Raw genomic sequence first — 23,546 nt, 5'->3', positions numbered from 1 at the left:
TTTTATGCATCCAGGTAAATAGTCAAAAGACAAGTTTAAAATAGATTATAGTTAAGTTCCATGAGGACAGAGATTTTTGCCTTGTTCCTTGCTATGTACTTGGTACCCAGAACTGGCCCATATGGCAATGAATGAAATACGTCTTAAAGGAATGAATGTCCCTCAGGACAGAAGTTTTCTGTGTTTGGATGAGTCATCATCATGTAGCTTCAGAGCCTAGATAGAAAATACTGCCACGATGTTGGTCCTGCAGACGGACTTGGAGTGCTTGGGCATGATGTGCAGCAAAGCAAATCAAGTGAGGACATCCTCTAGGCCCCACAGGGGCCACCAGCCTGTTGGTCTCCATCACCTTACCCATCCTAGATTTTCAAATTAGGAGTCATTGTGGCAGCCAGACCAGGAATCATGTCTCCCGTGCTTTCTCATATTGGGGTTTGGGGTTTTTATTTTCTTTTTTGACTTCTAGGTATCCAAAATTGTTGTTTGGAGAAGTATATTCAGACCATGACTCTTCCATTACCACACATTTCTGTGACCAACAGAGGAGGTAACTGAATCACTTAAAATGAAGCAATTCCATCCTCTTTAGTACACTATAAACATAGTCTTAGCTTTGACTGTAATTATAGTGGATGGTGCTGCTGAGAAAATGGTGTAATTATAACATTACGGTTGAGAACCATCTGACTAGAAAACACTGAGCTGCACTGTGTAAGGTTTAAGACGGGATTTTGGTCCTTTTTTCATTATGAGTGAGACTAATTAGCCAACTGCAACCAAGAGCTTTGTGGTATGATATTAATACTATAAGAAAATCAAAAGCCTAAGTAAAAATGACAGGAAAACCTGATGCTTTTCTTTAACTTTCACATGTTCTTAGAAGATCTTATATGAAAGTATAAAGAAGAGTGGAGAGGCTTACCAACTTTCAGGACGCATGAGTGAAATTACAAGGGGATAGCTTAGAAAAATCAGCACTCTAGCTGGCTTCTCCCCTCTCCCCTCCAGGCAAAAGGATCTTACACAAGTATATCAAGTGCCTAAAGTTTTATTTCCCTGAATATGGCTTTTTCCCCCTCTTGAATAGACTTACCCAATGGTCCAAGATTTTATGCTACCATAAATTTTTAAAAAAGTGTTCTGTATCTTGGTTTGGATATGGATGACACTGCGTGTTTTTGTCGAGTCATTGAAATGTAAACTTAAATTTATGCTTTGCACTATGTGTAAAGTACCTTGGTTTAAAAAATGTTTTTAAGTTTATTTATTTATTTATTTATTTTTTAATTTTTTTTTTAATGTTTATTTACTTTGAAGAGATAGGGAAGAGCATGAGCAGGGGAGGGGCGGAGAGAGAGACACAGAAGCCACAGCAGGCTCCAGGCTCTGAGCTGTCAGCACAGGGCCCGACGTGGGGCTCGACGTGGGGCTCGAACTCACCAACCGTGAGATCATGACCTGAGCCGAAGCCGGATGCTCAACGGACTGAGCCACCCAGGCGCCCTTTAAGTTTTTAAAGACCAGAGATTTCCAGCAACAAGAATAAGTAGAAAGAGCATAGTTAGAAAACCTGGCCTGGTGTACCTGCTCCACCATATAAAAGTCATGGACCTCTTGAAGCCTATGTCTTTCTTTTCAAAAATAGAAATATATATATGTATTTATTTTTAAAGTTTATTTTTATTTATTTTGAAAGAGATACAAAGAGCAAGGAGGGGAGGGAAGAGAGAGAGGGAGACAGAATCCCAAGCAGTCTCCATGCTGTCAGCACAGAGCCCGATGCGGGGGTCAAACTCACGGGGTCAAACTCACGAACACTGAGATCATGACCTGAGTCAAAACCAAGAGTCAGATGCTTAACTGACTGGGACACCCAGGCACCCCCAAAATGCAAATATTTATATTTACACTCTCACCTTCACAAGGATCAGGTATGACAATGATGTGCACATTGCTTCCAAGTGTTCTGGGACTCTGTAACTCATAAGGAGTTCTCAGGTTTCCTCTCAAAGGAGAGGAAATTATGGGTTGCTCCAAATAGTGAAACAGGGTGGCAAAGAATCTCTGTCATGTGACTAGGTCTGGTTATTTTTTCTGGTGAAGGGGGACATGGCTGGCACTGCAAGGTGTGTGTGTGTGTGTGTGTGTGTGTGTGTGTGTGTGTGTGTGTTGGAGGATGAAAGGGAAAATAATTTGTCTTCCTGGCTTCATCTCTACTCCTGGCTTTTCCTAGAGCCTTATTCCTCTCTTTGCCCCAAGCCTGGAAACAGGGACTCCTCACCCTCCTTCGTTCATAAACATCAGAAAGCTGAGATTTCATTTGGCCTTCTCTTACCCTACTCCCTTGGTCTATGAATGTTCTACATGTCTAACAATAACAATAACAATAAGGAAGAGAAATCAAAATAAATGGAAATATTTCCTGTGCACGGCTGCCTGCAGATTTGGGTTGTTGCACTTAGCTTACTTGGTAGTGTCCTCAATAAACCGTGACAAACTGCAGTACCTGTAGCTCTCGAGATCTTGCCTCTTAAAACTGACCAATATTTGTTGTTCCTGGAATCAGTAATGATAATGTCTCTCATCTGAGAGGTTCAGAAAGCACAAGTGATTTTCCTAAAACTTCCTTCAGATGAGAGTATTTGAAAAATGAAACTCAAAGGCACAGCCCTCTTAGAAGTCTTGCCGAAGCACTCAGACAGGCATGGCTTGAATCCTGACGTTGCTGGTCACTTAGCTGTGGGATTTTGGACGAGTCACTTAACCTCTGAGCCTCAAACTGCTGATCTGTAAACAAGGATAAATACAACCAACTTCGTAAGCATGCATGAAAGTTTCCACTGAGCCGATGTTAGTTTCCTTCCTTTTTGCTATCCAGCTCTGAAAATGCAGTGGTGCAGGAAGCCATTAACATTTCATTAACACAAGTGAAAAGCATATAAATGTATCAACCCCAAGATCTGAGGTCCTGCAGGATACTTTTTAAAAGGGATTTGGAATTTGGAATTTTATAAATGGAATAAGGACTGTTTGTAAAATAATAATAACTAATTTAAAATAAACAAAATACCTTAATTAGTGAACCTGGGGAAAATAAACTGAAGATTAATATTCAGCAAAAGAGGAAATTATCAAACTAATAAGGTACAGGGCCCTTGATATTTGCAAAGTAATACAGAGCCATAAAATCCCATTTAAGAGGAGACAAAGCCAAAAAGTCTGGTTCTTTTTGAAGAGCTCTTGAAAACAGACATCTGGAAAATTATGGTCTACTCCCTGGACCTTATTTCCTACTCTGGATAAGCAACCTTCTGAAGCACAAAAAGAACAGCCAGAGTAAGTAAAGGAGATGAAATGATTTATCAGAACTAGTTAAAATAATTAAATCTGAAAAGCATGATCCTGGACATGGAGTAGGGTAATTTCTGCAGTCTTTTTGAAAATAAAGTAGCCCAATACAAGGATTTTGTTTGACTGCTATAAAGCAGTGTGACAGGTTGAGAAAACAGAATGTTCTGAAAATCCTGTTTATTTTGGTGGTAAGCCAGCCATCCAGGGGAGAACCAGAGTCCTTTCTTTTAAGAAACATAGATTTCAGTTGGAAGAATAAATTAGAAAGGTAGATTTCAACCTTCAACCCACTACTAGTGGATTGGGAGTATTTACTGAGCACTATTGCAAACATAAAATTATCTTAAGGGATCCAGGAAGTAGACGGACGGGAGCCAGGGGCTAGAAAGAAAGAAGAACTTACACCTGAAGTGCTTACAACTTATTGAAGCCTCTTTGTCCCAATTTTCCTTACACCATGATGTTATTCGAAGTCATACACGAGGGTATGAATTTACTGGGGATAATATTATAGAGAGCAACAGTAACACTTAAATGCTTCCATTATGTTTACTACCCCAGTTATCCACAGTTGCCTGGGGAAACTGCAAGTAGGAAAATGCCAGTACCAGCCAGTTACACATAATGAAATTTTTTGCTCCAACACTTTCACGGTATTATTAAATTAGATGGGTTGGGACTAAAAAGTAGTAAGACTGATTTTCTTATGTGGCGCATGAATTCATTTAACTCAAAAGATAATTCCCAAGGAAGAGTTTTAAAAATCCTTTGAGTGGTAACAACCTCATTGGGATTTATTTAAAACTTCCCAATCTACTCAGTTTTAAAGATAATGTTTTTAAATATATGAGTGTTGGCATAATGATTAAAATGATATGTTTTATCACTTTGTAATCACATCAAGTACTAATAGTTGAAATAAAATCTGTGAGAGCAGTGATTACAATAAAAATATATCCAGCATGTGAAAGTCTTTATGAAGCAATCCTTCGTACCAGAATTGTGGTTGTCTTTTTTGGGATTCTGAACCAAATTCCCCAATTAAGTAGGTGACATAGCCTTTATCTTGAACACATTTCCAAGCATCGTAAATTCATGAGTGCAAGTCACCACTGTCCGTTTACACATAGAAACTCTAAGGTGATTTTATATCATTATAGGCCTTCATTAGCATAAGTTGGACTTCATCTAGTCTGCTCCTTGGGGACTTTGCTGGGGAAAAAATGGAATTGTCAAGTAGGGGGAAGAGATCCTGGAAATAGGGTTTGCCCGGTTTCTCCATCCTTGGTAAAAAGGGCCCCCACTTGGGTATTAAGGACCTCTACAATGAATCTGAGAGCTTTCATAAATGCTGACAAGGCTTGGGCTTCCTATGATACGATGCCAAAGAAGCCACACTGCTCACATGTTCCCTTCAGGTGTATCTGGTTCACATCTGAGAGGTTTGCTCCCAGGAAATCTTCAGTCTCCACCCAGGCACCTCTGTAATCTTTCTGTCTCCTTCCCAACATCTTGCACATCTCAAAGGGGTTAGAGAAACTCCAGATTCTCGAGGCTGGACCAGGTTTTCAGTGGATACCCTGGTTGAGTGTCGAGAATGAAACAGAAACCTTGGTGTGTGGCAGCCATTTATCGGTAAGAAAGATGTTGAGAAGAAGAGGCCAGGGGCCCAAGGTTAGTAGACACACATGGACCAAGAGATGGGCTTCTCTTGCAGCTGGCCCATAGTGTCTCCTGGAGCAGTGAGAAACGGGAAACATACTTCTTAGAGTGACTGGCTGAACTGTTTCCAGCTATTTCTCTCTGCTCCTCCATTTCCACCTATTCTCCCAGTCATATCTGTGCAGTTAATTTGCTTATTCAAAAATATTTTCCAGACTGATATTATCAATCCAAAAGATGGGTGGTAGTTTTTTATTAAAAGGGCAAGTTGTACTGATTTTATTTAGTAAGTCTTCTGCTGTATTCTCAACCTCAGCATTATGTCCCAGTACAATTTTTTTTGTAGTTTCAAGTTTTTATTGAAATTCCAGTTAGTTAAAATACAGTGTAATATCAGTTTCAGGTGTAGAATTTAGTGATCCATCACTTGCATACAACACCCAGTACAAATATTTTTTAAATGTGATTTTAGGAGTGCCTGGGTGGCTCAGTCGGTTAAGCGTCTGACTTAGGCTCAGGTCATGATCTTGGCGTTCAGAGTTCGAGCCCCGCATTGGGCTCTATGCTGACAGCTCAGAGCCTAGAGCCTGTTTCAGATTGTGTGTGTGTGTCTCTCTCTCTGTCTCCGCCCCTCCTCCACTCGTGCTCTCTCTCTCTCTGTCTAAAAAATAAACAGTAAAAATTTTTTTTAATTTTTTTTACATTTATTTATTTTTGAGAGACAGAGACAGAGCACAAGTGGGGGAGGGGCAGAGAGAGAGAAGGAGACACAGAATCCGAAGCAGGCTCCAGGCTCCGAGCTGTCAGCACAGAGCCCAACGTGGGGCTCGAACTCACAAACCATGAGATCATGACCTGAGTTGAAGTCGGATGCCCAACAGACTGAGCCAGCCAGGTGCCCCTAAAAAAAATTTTTTACAGTGATTTTAAACCTGATGGTATAGTTGCTTCACCCTTGAATTAAACTCCAGGCTAAAAAAATTAGTCAAAAAAGTACAAAAGGAAAAGGGCACTATTTGAAATTCTATAAAATGAGCTATATATTAAACTATTGGGGGCATTATTGAATTGTGTTTATTTAGGATCATTCAAAAAGGGAAATGTGCAGGTGCTACTATATTGTATAGCTGTGCTGATGCATAGCTTTCAAATTACAAATCATAAACCAAGAATTGTGGGGCCAAAGGAAAATTCAGAATTAGAATGTGGTAAACCCCCTGCTGCAAAAATTAAGGAAAATGTTGCACACTTCCCACTCCTTATACCAAACAAGTGAAATGAAAGTACTGGATTTTGTATCACAGGTACTTGTGACAAAGGGAATTCTGAACTTTCAAATGTAATCCTAAACTTGAGTTTTTGACCTTGAAAAATTAAATGTCTTTGAAAGTGTGACAGTGCTGAAGTGTGAGTTTTCTTTTCTTTTTTTTTAATTTTTTTTAATGTTTATTTCTGAGACAGAGACAGAGCATGAGTGGGGGAGGGGCAGAGAGAGAGGGAGACACAGAATCCAAAGCAGGCTCCAGGTTCTGAGCTGTCAGCGCAGAGCCCGATGCAGGGCTCAAACTCACAGACCGTGAGATCATGACCTGAGCCGAAGTCGGACGCTCAACCGACTGAGCCACCCAGGCGCCCCAAAAGTGTGAGTTTTCAAAATCACAGATTGCATGTGATGGGTGTGGCTACAGTGTCGGATGGGTCTCTGGTCTGATGAGTGCCTGCTTTTCAAGACCATGCTTTTATTTTCTCTCTTTTTCTTGCCCTATGATTTCACTGACCTAAGTGGGTTTTAGTACTGTTCACAACACAAAGAGGCCCGAATGGATTATTGTGTTAAAAAGAAATTGAGATCTTATTTTTTATAAGGCACTAGCAAAGTTATTAGTTGATGCAAAATTGTGAGGAAGGTTTGTAATCATTGAAAGGAGCAAGAAAAAAGTTGTTTTTAGTTCGTGTTGAAGACCTACAGTAGTGCTTACATTACCACGTGCTGTTCTAAGCACTTTACATATTTTAAATCATTATGAGTCATCCTAACGATCCTACTGTTATCCTTATTTAACAAATGAGGAGATAGAGGCACAGGGAGAATAAGTGACTTGCCCACATAGCTGAGAAGTTCAGAACCATGAGTCAAACCCAGACATCCTACTCATGCACTCTTACTCATTACCATTGTGCTATGCCACTTCCTTATGTCTTCTTGATGTAGAACTCTTCTTCTAGAATAATAGGAAGTGGTGATATAGAGGTTGAGAGCATGGGATTTGAAATGAGACCTCCTGGGCGTGGTGCTTCCCATCCATGGGTACCATCAGTCCCCATCTCATACCACAGTTAAAAGGATTGAATGAGATAATACATCAAAATCTCTGAGCATAGGGTCTGACAGATGGCCATACCAAATAAATGTTAGCTCTTGTTATAACAAATATATTTAAATCAACTTCAGTATATGAAATATGAATCACCCAAATATCCTGGGCAAAAGATGATAAACATTTATTAAGCAGGCATTTCTTAGAGTTCAATCTCATAATAATTCAGTAAGATTACTCTTACTATTCCCAGTTCAATGAATTTGAGGAAACTCAGACTACAAGAAAAGATATTATTTTCCTAAAATCAAATAAGCAAGGGTTCAGACTCAGGGCACACTGGCCCCAAAGCCTTAGCTCCTTCTACCACCCTTGCCTTGTTCTAAAGCTCAGGTTTGTTCAGCTAGTTCCGATTCATTGATCAAAAAACACGAGTACAAAACACACAAGAAAAAGTAATGTCAACCTTGTGAAATTGCACCGTAGGGCAAGTTAACCAAGCAGCTGTATTGACTCAGTGGATAACAACTATCCTGCTCTGTCCTAAGACCTGTCTGAGCCCATAAATAAAGTTGCATTGATAATTGCAGCGTGGTGAAAGACCACCCAAGAAATCTTGGTGGATGTAGGAAGTGGCAGCTGTAGCTCCTAATTGAAAGCTATTGCTTCTTAAATCAGTACTGAACCATGCTCCAGGGTTATTAAGCCTGCTCTGTCCATGGAAGACGTGAAACTCAACAGCTGACCCAACCACTTGTCACTGTTGACAGTCCTATAAAATTTCTAAGACAGGAACTCTGTGTTCTAGTTCAAACCAAGTGAGTATTTCCTGTTTGTTGACCTACAACTTCAAGGGTGCTAAGTCATCTGTCTAGAAAGATTCCTTTACTCCCCTCTGTTGTAAGTTACTGTAGTTCTATAAAATAGTCAAAAGGAATGCCTGCCTTTTTTCTTTTGTCAAATATGCTAGCCTTTCCTTCTTTTTTTATGTTTCCTCTGTAGTTTACCTTTTTTCTCATCTGTTTGCCAGTGGTACCCTGAATTTTAGAACTAGAAAGGTAGCAACACAAAGGCAGTTGAAAATGCACTGGTTGTGAGTTTCAGAGATTGGGTACAAATCTCACCTCTGCCTCTTACCAGCTGAATGAATTTAGGAGGACATTTACATTTCCCATCTATAAACTGCCATCTGTGGTTATCTTGAGCATTAAATGTATGTGTTTCTGGAACATAGTTGTGTGTAGTATTTGCTGGATCTGTCTCAGTGCCCTACCCACCACCTAGGCAAAGGTACATCTTAGAAGAGCTTAAACAAGTCCTTTTCAAAATGAAGATTTACAATCTCTCCTTAAATGTGTTTAATTCTAGTGTTTAATTTTCTTGATGAGCCAGAAGTTTTACATCTTACAGAAGCCCATAACATGAATATACAGTCTTTCAAAGATGAGCCTCTAATGATCTTGGGCCAGTCGGGGAACCTCTGATCTCTTCTCCTTTTCTGGTTACCAGACAGCACATTTTGCCTGAGAATCGAAAGTCAAAAGTATACAAATCAACAAGGGAAATCAAAAATAGCCCCTTCTTGAGAATTTGATTCAGTAGATCTCAGGTGGAGCCCAGGAATCTGGATGCTTATCCAAGTGGTCCTGGTGGAGGTAGATCAGACTCGTAGGTCCACACTATGGAAGCACTGGCCTATAGGAAGGGTTCATACCTTCTGTAGCACAGTTTACACAGACCATTGATTATGGCCTCTCAGCCAAACTCTACAAAGAAAAGGGAGCCAACGTAGAAGAAAACCCATCAGGGCCATGGAAACCCCTCATCTGTGAAGGAAACTCCCCTTGTGTTTGCCCCAGAATATCAGACTATTTACTCCAAACCCATGTCAACCTTTTATTTTTAAGCCATTCCTCATTCTCCTGTACAGTTTAAAAAGGAGAATACATTTTTAGTAATTTTCTTGTTTATGAGGGCTCATGTGAAAAGATTTAATTATAGGAATAAGCACTTGGCTTATACTGCAGTGTCTTTCTGCTCTAATATCGGAGTCTGTCTTTTGCACATAGTTGCATTTTATCTGATGGGCAGATGCTTCCATTTTAATGTTACTTTTACCTTTGTTTGTGCTTCCCAGAGAGCAATCCTTTAAGGATGAAGGCATGTGGAGAGTTGTAAAAGGAGGAGGAGCCCAGGTCTGTGCCCTGGATCTGTGTACCTAAATGTGTACCCTATAAGTCAAACCTGAGGAGGGAATGAAAGCAGAGTAGAATAAAATGGAAAGAGTTTGAATACTAAGAATTTGGGAATCTGTGCTATGTTGGGACATTGGTAGTCCCTAAGCCTCTTGCCTCGTTTTTTATTCATTTATCTGCAAAAGTTATCGGTTACTGAAACTTGGATTCTATATGCCATTAGTAAAGCAATTTTTAAACACATGCTCACAATATACATTGCTCACCTATTTGTGAATCGTATACATTTTGTTCACTGTACGATGTATATAAACATATAAATTTTAAAGTGTTGATAAAGTTGAACCAAGCAATATTATAAAACATTTTAACTTTAATAGAACAAAATACTTCCATCAGAGTGTTTGAAGTTTACTTCTTTTGCAGGGGGAGTCCTCATTTAATAGTTTATACACAACTTGAAGGTTACATTTACTTCAGTATTTGCTTTTCATTACTATCTCCTACCTGAAAAGGGGCACAAGGTACAGCAAGTTAGAGGTTCAAAAAATGAACACTAGTTGTAGTAGATGTCAATCTGTATTTCAAATGGTCTTTAGGATAATTTCCCATTTGGGAAGTGAACTTCTCATCAGATTTGGTTGGAGACTGTTCTACAATAAGAACAGTGTCAGCTCATTTCCTTCTTGTTGGCATGGGCTGGCACCATTAGAATTACTTTTTATATGAGATTTCTTTACGTGAATCCTTTCAAGCCACTTGTTTGTTACCTCATGATCAACCACCAGAATGTATATCAGTATAATGTGTTTATCCATTAAAGCAGCCATGTAGAATAACTCCACATGAAAAATAACTCTAACATGAAGAGACAAGTAAAGGAACTGCTAACTCATCCTCTGAACCACCGGTGGCTCTCCCACTCTTTCTGAGGGTTTCTCTCTTACCAAATATGACTGTGACCCTGACACACAGGCTGAGTGAAGGCTCCGTGTGACTCTAAATGTTCAGTGTTATTAAACCTTAATTTCCATCCTACTTGAGATATACCAAACCTAGAAATAAAAGTTTTAGTGTTTTCACTCCCCAATAGATCAGCTTGCATGGTCCACTTTGAAGACAATAAGCTAGAATAACCTAGATAATCTTTCAGTCCCACTAGTGATTATCTAACCTACTTTTTCTAATTTTAAATACCTCTGTTGCCAGCATTCACAGCCTTCTTTTATGCTTTTTCTGTCTTATGCATCCTGATGTCCTATCCTGCAACATCTTATCCAAGTCCTCTTCTCACTACTTCCTATCCCCCACTCACTGATGATTGCTCTGCCTCTGACAGCCAGGACAAGGATTCTGGAAATATATAAAATACTGCCCTACCTATTCAAGCATCAGTGGTTACACAATTCAACGTTGAACGGTTCATCACAATTCTTAGCACCCTACTATGTGTAAGGAGGAACCTCCATAGAAAAACATGTAAGAAGAACGACAACTTCTTTAGGAATGTTCAAGAGCATGCAAGAGCTTGATAATTGTGGGAACTTTTACTTCATTTAGGCAAATTTAGACTCAGTCTTTGTGTGGTTTCATTTTGTTTTCAATTTCCTGGTTTACTGACTATACACCTAGATACCTATTTGCTGCCATCTAGTGTAACAAAATAGATTGATTATGCATGGAATTCTGAACTCATTACATGGTTGACCATTAGTACTTAAAATAATGCTTTAGTTTCTTACAAGCTTTCAAAATGCCTACTCAGATACCTATTTTTCTGATCACTGGAACCCTGAACATGGTCTTAATATTGTTGTGGAGTCGGGGCACATGGGTGGCTCAGTTGGTTAAGTGTCCGACTCTTGATTTCGGCTCAGGTCATGATCTCGCGATTCATGAGTTCGAGCCCCGTATCAGGCTCTGTGCTGCTATCAGCAGCAGTTTGGGGTTGTGTCTCCTTCTCTCTCTCTGTCTCTATCCTACCTGCTCTCTATCTCTCTCAAAATAAGTAAAAATAAAGTTTAAAAAAAATATTGTCGTGGAGTGTAAGGCTCAGGATTTGCTCTCTGTAAACGTGACAGTTGGAAATTTGGTAGGGCCTTAGAGGTTGGTAGATCCAAAGTAAATAATAATGACCACAATTAGCAACCATGATTTTTCTTCAGGGAGGGAAGTAAAATCTTCTTACCAGCTGTGCCACTTTGGCCAATTCACTTCTCTTTTTTTGAACATCATTTTCTTCATCTGTAAAATGAAATGGTGGCCTTATTGACTAGCTCTAAGACTGTGTGTGACTACATATAAACTGTTTTCTTTTTGAAGCTGTCAAAGCCATTTTCCCAGAATCCTCTTTTATGTCTGAAGTAAACGTTGCTTCTCTGACTCTTCTATGTGTTTATCCATCTTTTGGTTAGAAGTTAGCAGAAAGCCTGACTTGGAAGAGAAAGAGGCAAATGTGGACCATGATTCTTAAGAGTTGTCCAACCAACAGATAACTAGATACTCAGCAATATACATCTAACCTCTTCCCTTAATTCACGATGGCAAATTTGGAATTATAATGCCTGTTGTAAATGATCTGCTTCCTAAACTTGATCGCCATTTTTCTGTCTATTTCCCACCAGAACTTCTCTATTAAAGGTTCTAGGTCTATTATAACTCATACTGGTCTTTCCTTTCTTTATAAAGTTCTATATAGCTATATCCTGAAATAGTTCATTTTCTATTCCAATATATCCTAAAACGTTTATTTTCACATTGTTTCATATCTGTAAATCTTATTTTCCCACCAGACTGAAAACTTCACAGATGCAAGGACTATTTCTTATTTCCATGAGGGGATCTGGCATTGCTCTCTAGGAAATATATATGGTTCTGATAATAAAGATGCTTTTCCTATGTGCTTCATAGAATGAGGGTAAAAGATGAAGTATAAGATCTTCTCAAATCAAGTATAGGACAGTTAACCTTTAAGCTCTAGTCTCTACAAGTTCATAAAAGCCAATAACTCTGAGACTAATGCCAAAAAAGTAACCTTACAATGAAGAGAAAACCCAACTAAAACGGAAAGAGGCAGTGCAGCATATGAGGGAAAAAAAAACCTTTGAAGTGAGAAAAATCTGGATTCAGATCCCAGCTTTGTTACTTGTTAGTTTGGTTTTTGACTAAAGAGTATTTACCTTTTCTGAAGCTGAGCTTCTTTACCTATAGAATGAAGATTATATCCTTTTGCACAACATCCTCACAGAAGAGTTTTAAGGATGAAATGAGAAAGCAAATGACAAGAACTTAGCACATAGTAGGAACTCAATCAATGAAAATTAAAAAGAACTATCATTTAAGTAAAATGATTTTACTTCTATACAGTAAAAATTATTCTATTTAAATGCAATTTTACAATTTAATTGTATTCAGGGCAACTGAGTGGCTCAGGTGGTTGAGCATCTGATTCTTGATTTCAGCTCAGGTCATGATCTCATGTTCATGAGTTCAAGCCCTGCATCAGGCTTCATGCTGACAGTGCAGAACCTGCTTGGGATTCTCTCTCTCTCTCTCTCTCTCTCTCTCTCTCTCTCTCTCCAGCTCTCTCTCTGCCCGTCCCCCACTCACTGTCTCTATCTCTCTCTCAAAATAAATAATAAACTTAAAACAAAATTTTTTTAGGGGCATCTGGGTAGCTCAGTCAGTTATGTCTGACTTCAGCTCAGGTCATGATCTCACAGTTCGTGAGTTCGAGCCCTGTGTCAGCTCCCTGCTGACAGCTCAGAGCCTGGAGCATGCTTCAAATTCTGTGTCTCCCTCTCTCTCTCTGCCACTCCCCTGCTCACGCTCTGTCTCTCTCTCTCTCTCTCTCTCTCTCTCTCTCTCTCAATCAATCAAAAATAAATAAACATTAAAACAAAAGATTTAAAAAAAATTTTTTTAATATAATCAGAGTTTAATATAATCAGAGTTATAAAGTGGGTGATACATTCCCATAGAGCAGTGGTTCTCACCAGAGGTGATTTTTGGCCCCCGGGGACATTTGGCAATGTCTCTCTAGACATTTTGTTAGTCATAACTGGGGGAGAGGGGAGTGATACTGGCATCTAGTGGGTTGAGGCTAGGAATGATGCTGAATATCCTATGCAGGATATTTAGTGCACAGGACAACCCCCTGCAAAAAAGAATTATCTGGTCCAGAATACAAGTAGTGTCATTTTGAGAAATCATGCCATTGAACCTCGGGAGTCCCTTACTTCTAAGCTAAGTTTGTTTTACATTTAAGACCAAGTAAGTGCACAGATAAGAAGGTAGCTTCCATTTTCATGGATTATGAAGAGATTTGCCTAGTCTTAAATGACTTTCTAAGTGAACTATTCCAGTGCTTTGGATTCTCATTATGAGGTATACTTCTAGGCTAAGTCCTTGCAATGCATAATGACCTGATCTATTTCAAAAATATCAATAGACGGAGTCAGGATCCACAAGAAACGCTGAATTTGTTCTCTTAGTAATGGTGGTGGTTCTTTGTTGAAAACCAACCATATGACAGGTACTTTTGTAAATAATCTGATTTAATTTTCATCAGCTGTGTAGATATTTTGCTCTCATTTTATACCTGAGGAAGCTGGGGCTTACAAAATTTATATAATATTTCTAGTAAGTCGCCCATCTGGGATTCAAACCTAAATCCCGCTGGCCTCCAAGCCTGTGCTCTTTCTACTATTCCATATTAGCCCTACTTAGCAAGGATCTAAGATCAGAAATGGGGGCGGGTGTGTTTTAAAGAAAAAAAGGTAGGAAAGAAAATTAAAGAAGTTTTAGGGGCTCTGCTGAGGAGCCCTTGAACATCTATGAACTAGATGAAAACTCTGACTGTCTCAGGAGAGTGGACCAGAGGAGATAGATGCTTTGAAGTGGGGGTTAGAGCTAGACCATAATCTACAGTTTGCCAATTTAGCAACATTTAAAAGGTATTTCATGTTTAAGCCCGATGCAATATATTTTCTGAATTCTTCCTTTTTAATTAAATATGGTTTTCCTTTGAAAGCAGTTCTACATCTAAACCAAATATAATGGGAGCTACATATGCAATTTCAAATTTCCTAGTAGCCACATTAAAAAAGTGAAACACAGCTAAAAGTAATTTGGATACTATATCTTAGTCCAATATACCCAAAGTATTATCATTCCAACATGTAATCAGTCTGATAAAAACATTATTAAGAATTTTTACATTATTTTAGCCTAATAATTCTTCATAATCCAGTGTGTTTTACAGCACATCTCAATTGGGACACTAAATTTTCAGTAAAGTGAAATGTAGTCCTACTGAAACAATAAAGTTATATGTAATAAAAAAAATTCTGTACCATTTTCACTTTTCAATTTGAATGTAAACTACTTAAAATTTAATAAAAATCCAATTTCTTGGTCACAATGGCCCCATCTCAAATGCTCAATAGCCACATGTGGCTAGAAGCTATCATATTGGACAGCACAGATCTAACTTCTTGCTCCTCACAATGTGGTCACCAGAAGCAGCATCGGCAGCATATGAGAACTTAACAAAAGTTGCAAAATCTCGGTCCTCACTTAACTGAATTTTACTTACTGCATTTTAACGAAACCCCTAGGTGATGCCTTTACACACTAAAGTTTGAGAAGCGTCTCTCTAAAAAACACAGATTTCTGCAACAAAGAACTCCAGAAAGAGCCAATGAATGAAGAACTATGAAGGCTTAGGAAATTTGTTGCAGTCGATTGATGCCAGGGATTGGCATAACGTGTTCTGTTGAGAAGTTGCAAGTTTCCCACAAAGCCGACTATGGCTGTTCTCCTGTGTGGACTGACACGGGGCCATCTTGGAGCCTAGGGTTGGCTCTGCTCCCAGGATTATGGCAAAGAATCTAACACTAACTTCCATGACTCCCACAATTAAGGCAGCTGCACTCTCACTGCCATATATACTTGAAACTGCAACTTTAGAACCCTTGAAACACAGCTGTAAGCATATGTTTCTGCTCCACACAAGTGGAATTTAAGGCTGGACCTTACTGGGAGACCCCAGCAAGGTCACCCACAAGAGAGGCTTGTGCTCTTACCACACTGCCTTTCCCTCTGAGCCAACACAGACACATTCAACATCAGATCCTTATTGTATACAGGGGCTTGTCCAGTTCCCCCTGAGATTCAATGCATGCTGTTTCACCTTGCTAATTCTTGTTTGGTTTGTTCCACACAGGACTTGGTATTTGAGGGACCTTTTAATCTAACATAGAAGCTCATTGTTCTAATTCAGTGGTCCTCAACCTTGGTTGCACCTTAGAGTCACATGTCATGTGGGGCACTTAGAAAAAATACCAATGTCCGGGCATCACACCAATCTTTTTACTCAATATGTTGAAATAGTGTTATTTTTTTTAGATAAAATTGACATATAATGTTGTATAAGGCATCATCCAATCTAATTAAATTAGATCTCTAGAAGGTATTTTGTTAGAGATCCCCAAGTCAGTCTAATGTGCAGCCAGAGTTGAGAACCACTGATCCAGTTAGAGCCCTTGGCTGGCAGTCAGTTGCCTTAAGTCAATGTTTCTTAGTCTTTATTGTACATACAGATGACATGGGATCTTGTGAGAATGCAGATTCTGATTCAGTACTTAGGAGGGTAAATAACACTAACTTTGTGTACAGATGTGTCCCCAGTGGCATTTGGTTGGTGATCACCCGTCAGCACTTTTCCATGTTGGCAAACTGGGATGAGTTCATCACCCTCTCCTTGGTCCTCTTTGGAACCTTCCTCTGTCCCTCCACCCTCAGCTCTTATTATTCACTACTTTTTCTGGTTTCTTAAAGCAATTATTATCTTTAACTGCCTTTTATTGTTAGCTACTTCTCATATGTACATGTATTATTTCCTGTACTAGCTTATACAGCTCTTCAAAGGCAGAATCCATTTGTCATGTTCTTTTTAAAATTCCCATTGCACCTAGGGAGTGCCTTACACATGATAGATGGTGTATAAGTGCTTCTTGAATAACTGAAATTTGGAATGTCTGTGTGGAAGTCTGTTTTAAAAATCCAAAGAAAACAAAATAAAATAAAACAGAATCTGAAGGACTTAAAAATGCAAGATGTTTTTTCTTTGTTGAGCAGAAAAAGAGTTTAGAGAGGTAAAGGGGTAGAGGAGATTGGAGATGTAGATTTTTATGTTAGCTTTTTTCACTGTGAGTACATATGTGAATTTTGGAGAACTACTTTGTAAGTTAGTGGTTTTATTTGTTTGGAGCACGGCACTATTGACATATTGGACCAGATAACTCTTTGTTGTAGGGACCGTCCTGTGCAGTACAGTGTTTCACGGTACCCCTGGCCTCTCCCTACTAAATGCCGGTATCACTCCCTCCACCAGTCGTGACCGTCAAAAATGTCTCCAGACGCTGCCAAATGTCTCCTGGGAAGGAAGCTCGTCCCCGGTTGAGGACACTTGGTTTAGGAGAATGCAGTGTGACACAGCTGCCTTACTGTAGCAATAAATACCTTAAAAATTAAAACACGCGCACAAAAGAATGACAAGCTGTGTTCCTGTGTAAGTATTTATAGAAAAAATGTTCTCTGCTTCTGCATTGTGGAGACCATGTCCACATCCACCATATTTATCCTTGTATTTATCATATTGGCCATTCTTTTGTGGAAATAGAAATATATACATGGAACAGGTTTTCAATCTGAATATAGACTTGGGAATTCAAAAGTGGTAATAGCAATTCCACCAAGCCAGAAAACGTACACAGAGCAAAAGTTAGGGAAGAATGACTGGGCTGATTCTCTTTCTCGGGGAATGGGGCCAGCCTGTTTAAATAAAATGGTCTGTCTTGTGTGCCATGATCCTTGGACCAAATACACTATTCCAGCAAGTGAACGTGTTAATCTGAAGCCTGATTTATAAGCAGGTGTTCATTGATTTGTTTGTTGAATAAATGAACGCATCAATAACTGAGTGGTGAATGTAGTGGTTAATCCTACAACCAAAAAACTTTGGTGTGCTCACTACAAAAGACCATGTTTTATTGCATCTGAAACTCCAAACTTTGGAAATGAAATTACGTGATAGAATATATCATTATCAACGAGGATGAAGTGACCTCAGCAAAATTACAAGATGGGGAAAATAAAGTCTCATTTGTCAGTTGGTTTCTTCTGGCAGTAGAAGGCTTCCCTTAAACTTCAGGAGGTTCATATTTTTCAGTGACAGAGATTTGATGTTGGCAAAGCACTGCCATACTTTTAGGCTTGGATTAGAATGTCCCCACACTTACTTTTTCCTCCTGTTCCTGGCCAACAACTTGCATATGAGAACCAGACAAGAGGCTCCAGCAGTGAAAAACAAGCACAATGCCTTCTGGGCTCAGAAGGAAAAAGATGTAAGTCAGCAGTTCTTAAATTCTGCTACACTTTAAAATCACTAGGGAGCTTTTGGGACACCTAGGTGACTCAGTTGGTTAAGGGTCCAACTCTTGGTTTTGGCTCAGGTCATGATCTCACAGTTTCATGGGTTCAAGTCCCAAGTCGGGCTCTCAGAGCTTGCTTGGGATTCTCTGTCTCTCTCTGTCACTCTCTCTGTCTCTCTCTCTGTCTCTCTCCTCCCCTGCTCATGCTTTCTCTGTCTCTCTCAAAATAAATAAATAAAATTTTTAAAAAATAATAATAATAATAAATAATAAAATCACTGGGGAGCTTTTAAAAATCCAAAGACCAGATAATTAAATTGATAATTCTATAAATTACCTTCCAGTTGAAGCCTGTAACTCAGGCATCTGCATTTTTTTAAACCCCAGGGGATTCCAGCATGTAACAGGTTAACTCTGCCTATAGACTCTTCAGCTACTGTTTTTCAGGAATTGGGATAATCTCATTAAAAAGATGGGGTGCCTGGGTGGCTCAGTCAGTTAGGCTCTGACTTGATTTCAGCTCAGGTCATGATCTCATGGTTCATGGAATCAAGCCCCGCGTGGGGCTTTGCGCTGACAGCACGGAGCCTGCTTGGGATTCTCTCTCTCCCTCTCCACCCCTCCCCCACTCACATGCATGACATACACCCTGTCTCTCTCAAAATAAATTAATAAACTTAAAAAAAAAAAAAAGAACCTGACAGCCCCATTCGCAATTACTTTAAATTTCATCCAGGATATTTTCATAGGACCGAAGGATTCAGTGGTGTCTTCTGTTCAGTGAGTTGGCGATCCCTCTTGTGTCACGGCAACGTTAAAGTTAAAATTCATTAAAATTAATGAAAAGTGATTTTCAGATTGAAAAGGTAAGGCTTAGAAAACATAAAAATTAAATTATATGTAATAAATTTTAGAGTAAGTATAACTTCTTGCTTTAAAAAGTTTAGATAGATTTTCTTATTGAGATAAAATTCACATTAAGAAATTGCCATTTTAGCCATTTAAAAGTAGGTTTTGGTGTATTCACAGTGTTGTGTAGCCATCACCACCATCAATTCAACTTTGGCGTGAAATCCCGTACCCATTAGTAGTCACTTCCAATTTCCCTTCCCCTCATTTCCTGGCAACTACTAATCTGCTTTCTGTCTCTATGAATTTGCCTATTCTGGACATTTTCTATAAATGGAGTAATGTAATTAATACGTACCCTTTTGTGTCTGGCTTCATTCGTGTAACAAAACGTTTTCAAGCTTGATCCATGGCGTAGCACGTTATCAGTACTTTATGCCTTTTTATGGCTAAATGATATTCTATGATATGTTTATGCCACATTTTGTTTGTCTGCTCATCAGCTGACAGGCATTGGGTTGCTTCTACTTTTCATTATTAAGACTAATGCTACTATGAACATACTTGTGCAAGTTTTTCTGTGAACGTATGTTTTCATTTCTGTTGGGTGTACATATATCTGGAAGTAGAATTGCCGGGTCATAAGGTAACTCTGTTTAACTTTTTGAAGAACTCCTAACTGTATTTCTGTGGTGGCCGTACTATTGTACATGCTGTCCAGAAGCTCCACCTACTCCAGTTAGTTAATCCTCCTGCTTTATATTTTAATTATGTGATTATATTATCTTTAATATTTGATTCTGTTGTGTCATATGTTTATAACATGTAATTTCTATTATAAATATAATGTATAATTTCTATTATAAATACATTTGTAATATATATAATCCAACATATTTGATTATATAATTATTTGATATTTATCTAGGATGTCCCTTACCTTAACCAAACAGAAAATAGATTTTATTGAATGTAGGGCTAATTGTTACTTGGACATCTCAAAACCATGCTATATGGAATCTTTTTTTTTTTTTTTAATAATGAAACCGTGGCAATTCTTTGTCCTAGGTCAGTTCTGCAGGGCAGTAAATGTGTATCTTTGAAGTGATGTTCCTGTTTCTACCTTCCAGCAGGCTACACTGTTGGAACTTAGGGCTGCTTATAGCTGCCTTGGCACGTCTCCCTCTCTAGCCAGAGGAAAAAACACCAAGGAAAATAGTGTCCCTGTCATTCCACCAAGAAGCCCTGTGAGTCTTAAGAGAATTGATGAAATCTAGGGAGAAGAGAGAAAGTTTTAAATTAGCTAGAGAAGTATATGATCACTCTGTCCAGGACAATTAAATGAAATAATGTGAAAACACTAAGTAAGCTAAATGCACCAGCTACGTGCTATTGACAAGAAAGGAAAGAGGAGAAAGATGATTGATTAACGCCCCTGAGTGTTGAAAACCAGGATTAATCATGTTCAATCGTTAAGTACCTAAGAAGGGAAGTAAATTCAGTACATTTTATAAAGTATTCCATGAAAACCAAATAAAGCAACAGAAAGTAAGTTTTGGCAAAAAGATAAATGCTTAAGTGCTGGTAGTAGTAGGTGACACTCTTTTCTGACATTGCCATCCACATGAGCTGCCTGTAGACTCTGTTCAGGTCTATGTCCTGGAAGACGGCGTGTGCCAAAAACACTTTTCCAAGATACTAACGACTTGCCATTCAGTTCAGTTGACTTGACATTCATCCTAAAGTACCTGGACATGATCACCAAGCTTTTATTTTAGTCAGCCCTACAATTTTTTTAATGCACCAAGAATCCATTTTTAAAAGCGTACTAGAGTTTAATTTGAAATAGAAAGAAAAAGATGAACATTTCAGGAAAGAACTTGGGAACCCTTGTTCTCAACTCTGAAACAGTAAGTACCTAAGCAGAAGATTTTACAGCTGTGCTTTCCTCAGTGCCTCGGAGAACCATAAAGGAAAGCAACTATGAAGGTGAATTCCTTACATTCAGTATTGTCCAACATGAAATACTGTATTAAATTTTTTTGCCAATTTCTACCATTAATTCACGGCCTTTTGTGCCAATAGCCTACGCAAACTCAGCGTTTGTGGTTTCATAACTACTTGGCAATGGCATAGGTTAAAAACAAAAGCCTACCAGTTTTCTTTAATGCGCTCTTTAACATTATGTTATCTATAAAGTAGTTCAGTGACTTTTGACAATAGTGATCAACCAGGAAGTTTACAGATTTCTTCTACCATATTTTGACCAGCATCCATCAAGGACATGACCTTCAGTGAAAGGGAGTGTGTATAAGGAGGAATCACTGATTTCCTGAAGCTCTTCAGAAAGAAGAGCACTTTGTAAATGACAGAAGTACTTTGGAAAAAGATATGTGGCCTCAAAGCAGAGCTTCAAAAGGGAGGACCCCCACAAGCGGTGGGGGGGAGGCTTAGTCCTCTGAATCTGTTTACAAGTACTGTGTAAAACCCAGGACCCCTCAGTACAGAACCCCATCCCCAGGAAGCCCCAGCAAATACTTACAGGCTGGATTCCTCTACAGATAAATGAAATGGAAAACCTTAAAAATATGATTCAACCACCCAGCCCATTCCATTCAGGGTGGCTTTGGCTCAGAGAGTTGAAATAGTTGGAGGGACTCTTCATGACAGAACCAGAACTCTCCAAATTCCAATTCAGCCCTCTTCTGTTTTAATGGGCTTTTTCTGAAAAGATCATTGCCAAGAAGCTGATAACACTTGTGCCACGGGTACCCAGGTCACTAGAGAAAAGCATCACGTAGCATTCTCAGTGTTCCAGAGATCCTCTTGGGCCAGCCCCACAGTGCCTGCCTGAGGTGCCCCTAATTTTCCTTCCTGCTGCTTCTTCATAGACTTACAGCATTCTTTTTTAACTGCTTCTCAAGAAAACACAGAGAAAGGCTGTGCTTGGATTTTTTTTATTTCAATACTAATATATAATAATATAGCAACATCTTCTAGTTATCTAGAACTCAGACTTCAGTAGTTATGACTATCTAGAAGATAACCACAGAAAATCACCTCTAAACCGTGAGGGAAATAGCTGTCACGATATGACCACATACACTTCATAGTGTTAACTAGCACTAGTGGACTTATGATTACATGTAAAATGCAGGATAAATTTCAGATCTAGCAGCATGCTCAGCATTTGCTCTTCATAGGTAGCAACAGTTAACAAACCATAAATTGGCAGTCCCAGCTGACTGTGAGCATGGAAACAATAACCACAGCAAACACTTATATGATGATTACTCGTAGCAGAGCTCAGATCTACCAAAAAGGACCCAAAAGGCATTTGGTCCAACGTATGTCATGCTTCTCTCTCATTGTAATATTTCCTCTTTCATGATGTGGTCCAGTGGATGTTCCACATTTCGGGGCAGATGACTGCTGAGTGCCTTCCAGTCCACAACCCAGAGCTCTCTGAAGAAGGTTGTCCTTTCCCACCAACCTTCCCCTCCTCTTCTTCCCTTTCCCCTAACACCCAGCACCAAGCCAACTTTGGGAACTGGCGTGAGGTTTCCTTTGTTTTTGTTTTTTCTTTGTCATGAGTAGAGGATAGAAAAGCATGTCTGATGAGGGAGAGTAAGAACACAAGACTTCTTCAGTGTGTAACTGCTACTTGACATTCTCTCTCTGCATACTGTCAGGAAGATCATCTCCCCCCAAGGGGAGAGCCACTGGCCAGTGAAGAGGGGAGCCGACCTTGGCCACCCCAGCTGGTCTGACTGGCAGAATCAGCCATGGTCACTGTCAACGGTGACGTGTTGCAACCAGAGGGACCTCCAGCTCCCTCTGACACTGTTCTTCTATCATTGCAGTTTGAACACATTGTCATTCGATCATCATTTAAAGACGTGAATTTGGTCAAACCCTCTTCAAGCTTTCTAAATGATAACTGCAGTAGGAATACCAGTTTAACTTCTTAATAATTCCCATTACCATTTTATAGTCTTATCAGAAGTTTAGGCAGGATTAGCATTGAGACATGTACCATTTGTGCACCTGTTTAAACCATCTCTTAGTTCTCCAGTGCTCGTCATGAAGGATTATTTTACTCTTTTGAGGTGAAAGTTAATATTCATATCTTTCCCACACCCTCCTGTATGAAGCTCATGGGAGTTTACACCAGGTGTCACTCTTTTTTTATTTTTAAGCTCTGCGCCCAGTGTGGGGCTTGAACTCACGACTCCAAGATGAAGAGCTGCATGCTCTACCAACTGAACCAGCCAGGTGCTCAAACCAAGAGTTACTCTTGATACAAAGCTCTGCTAGAACTGATCAGAGAACCTAATAATGTATAAAGCCAACTTTTCAGTGCTTACTTATAACTTTATTTCTCTACATGGCTCTCAGCCTGTGCCATTGCAAACACATGGGGACCTTTTAAAAATTGTGATAACCAGGGGCGCCTGGGTAGCTCAGTCAGTTAAGCGTCTGACTTTGGCTCAGATCATGATCTCAGTGTTCGTGGGTTCAAGCCCTGTGTTGGGCTCTGTGCTGACAGCTCAGAGCCTGGATCCTGCTTCGGATTCTCTGTCTCCCTCCCTCTCTCTGTGTCTCCGTCTGTCTCTCAAAAATTAATAAACATTGAAAAAAATTTTTTAAATAGTGATAACCTGGCTGCACCCCAGACAAATTGACTCAAGTCTCTGGGAGTAGGCCAAGGCATCAGTATTTTTTAAAGCTCC

General features: G+C 39.3%; 1 protein-coding gene across 9 annotated transcripts in view; it reads left to right on the top strand.

Moving 5' to 3' along the window:
- The window catches only part of GHR (growth hormone receptor), a 269,171-nt gene that overhangs the window by 209,015 nt on the left and 36,610 nt on the right, over positions 1-23,546 (top strand). Inside the window, exon 1 of one of the 9 annotated variants that reach the window (XM_042950883.1) lies at positions 506-550. The exons of 7 other annotated variants lie outside the window; for them this stretch is intronic. In XM_042950883.1, coding sequence (XP_042806817.1) covers positions 508-550 — 43 coding nt within the window. In that variant the 5' untranslated portion in view covers positions 506-507. Of the gene's footprint in view, positions 1-505; positions 551-3,781; positions 3,840-23,546 lie in introns of those variants that run through there. One more of the 9 variants, XM_042950892.1, reaches the window with a different exon arrangement.

This window comes from Panthera leo, chromosome A1 (genome assembly GCF_018350215.1).
Source record: "Panthera leo isolate Ple1 chromosome A1, P.leo_Ple1_pat1.1, whole genome shotgun sequence".
NCBI lineage: Eukaryota > Metazoa > Chordata > Mammalia > Carnivora > Felidae > Panthera > Panthera leo.
The sequence above is the reverse complement of the archived record's forward strand: the minus strand, read 5'-3'. Positions and strand labels throughout refer to the sequence as shown.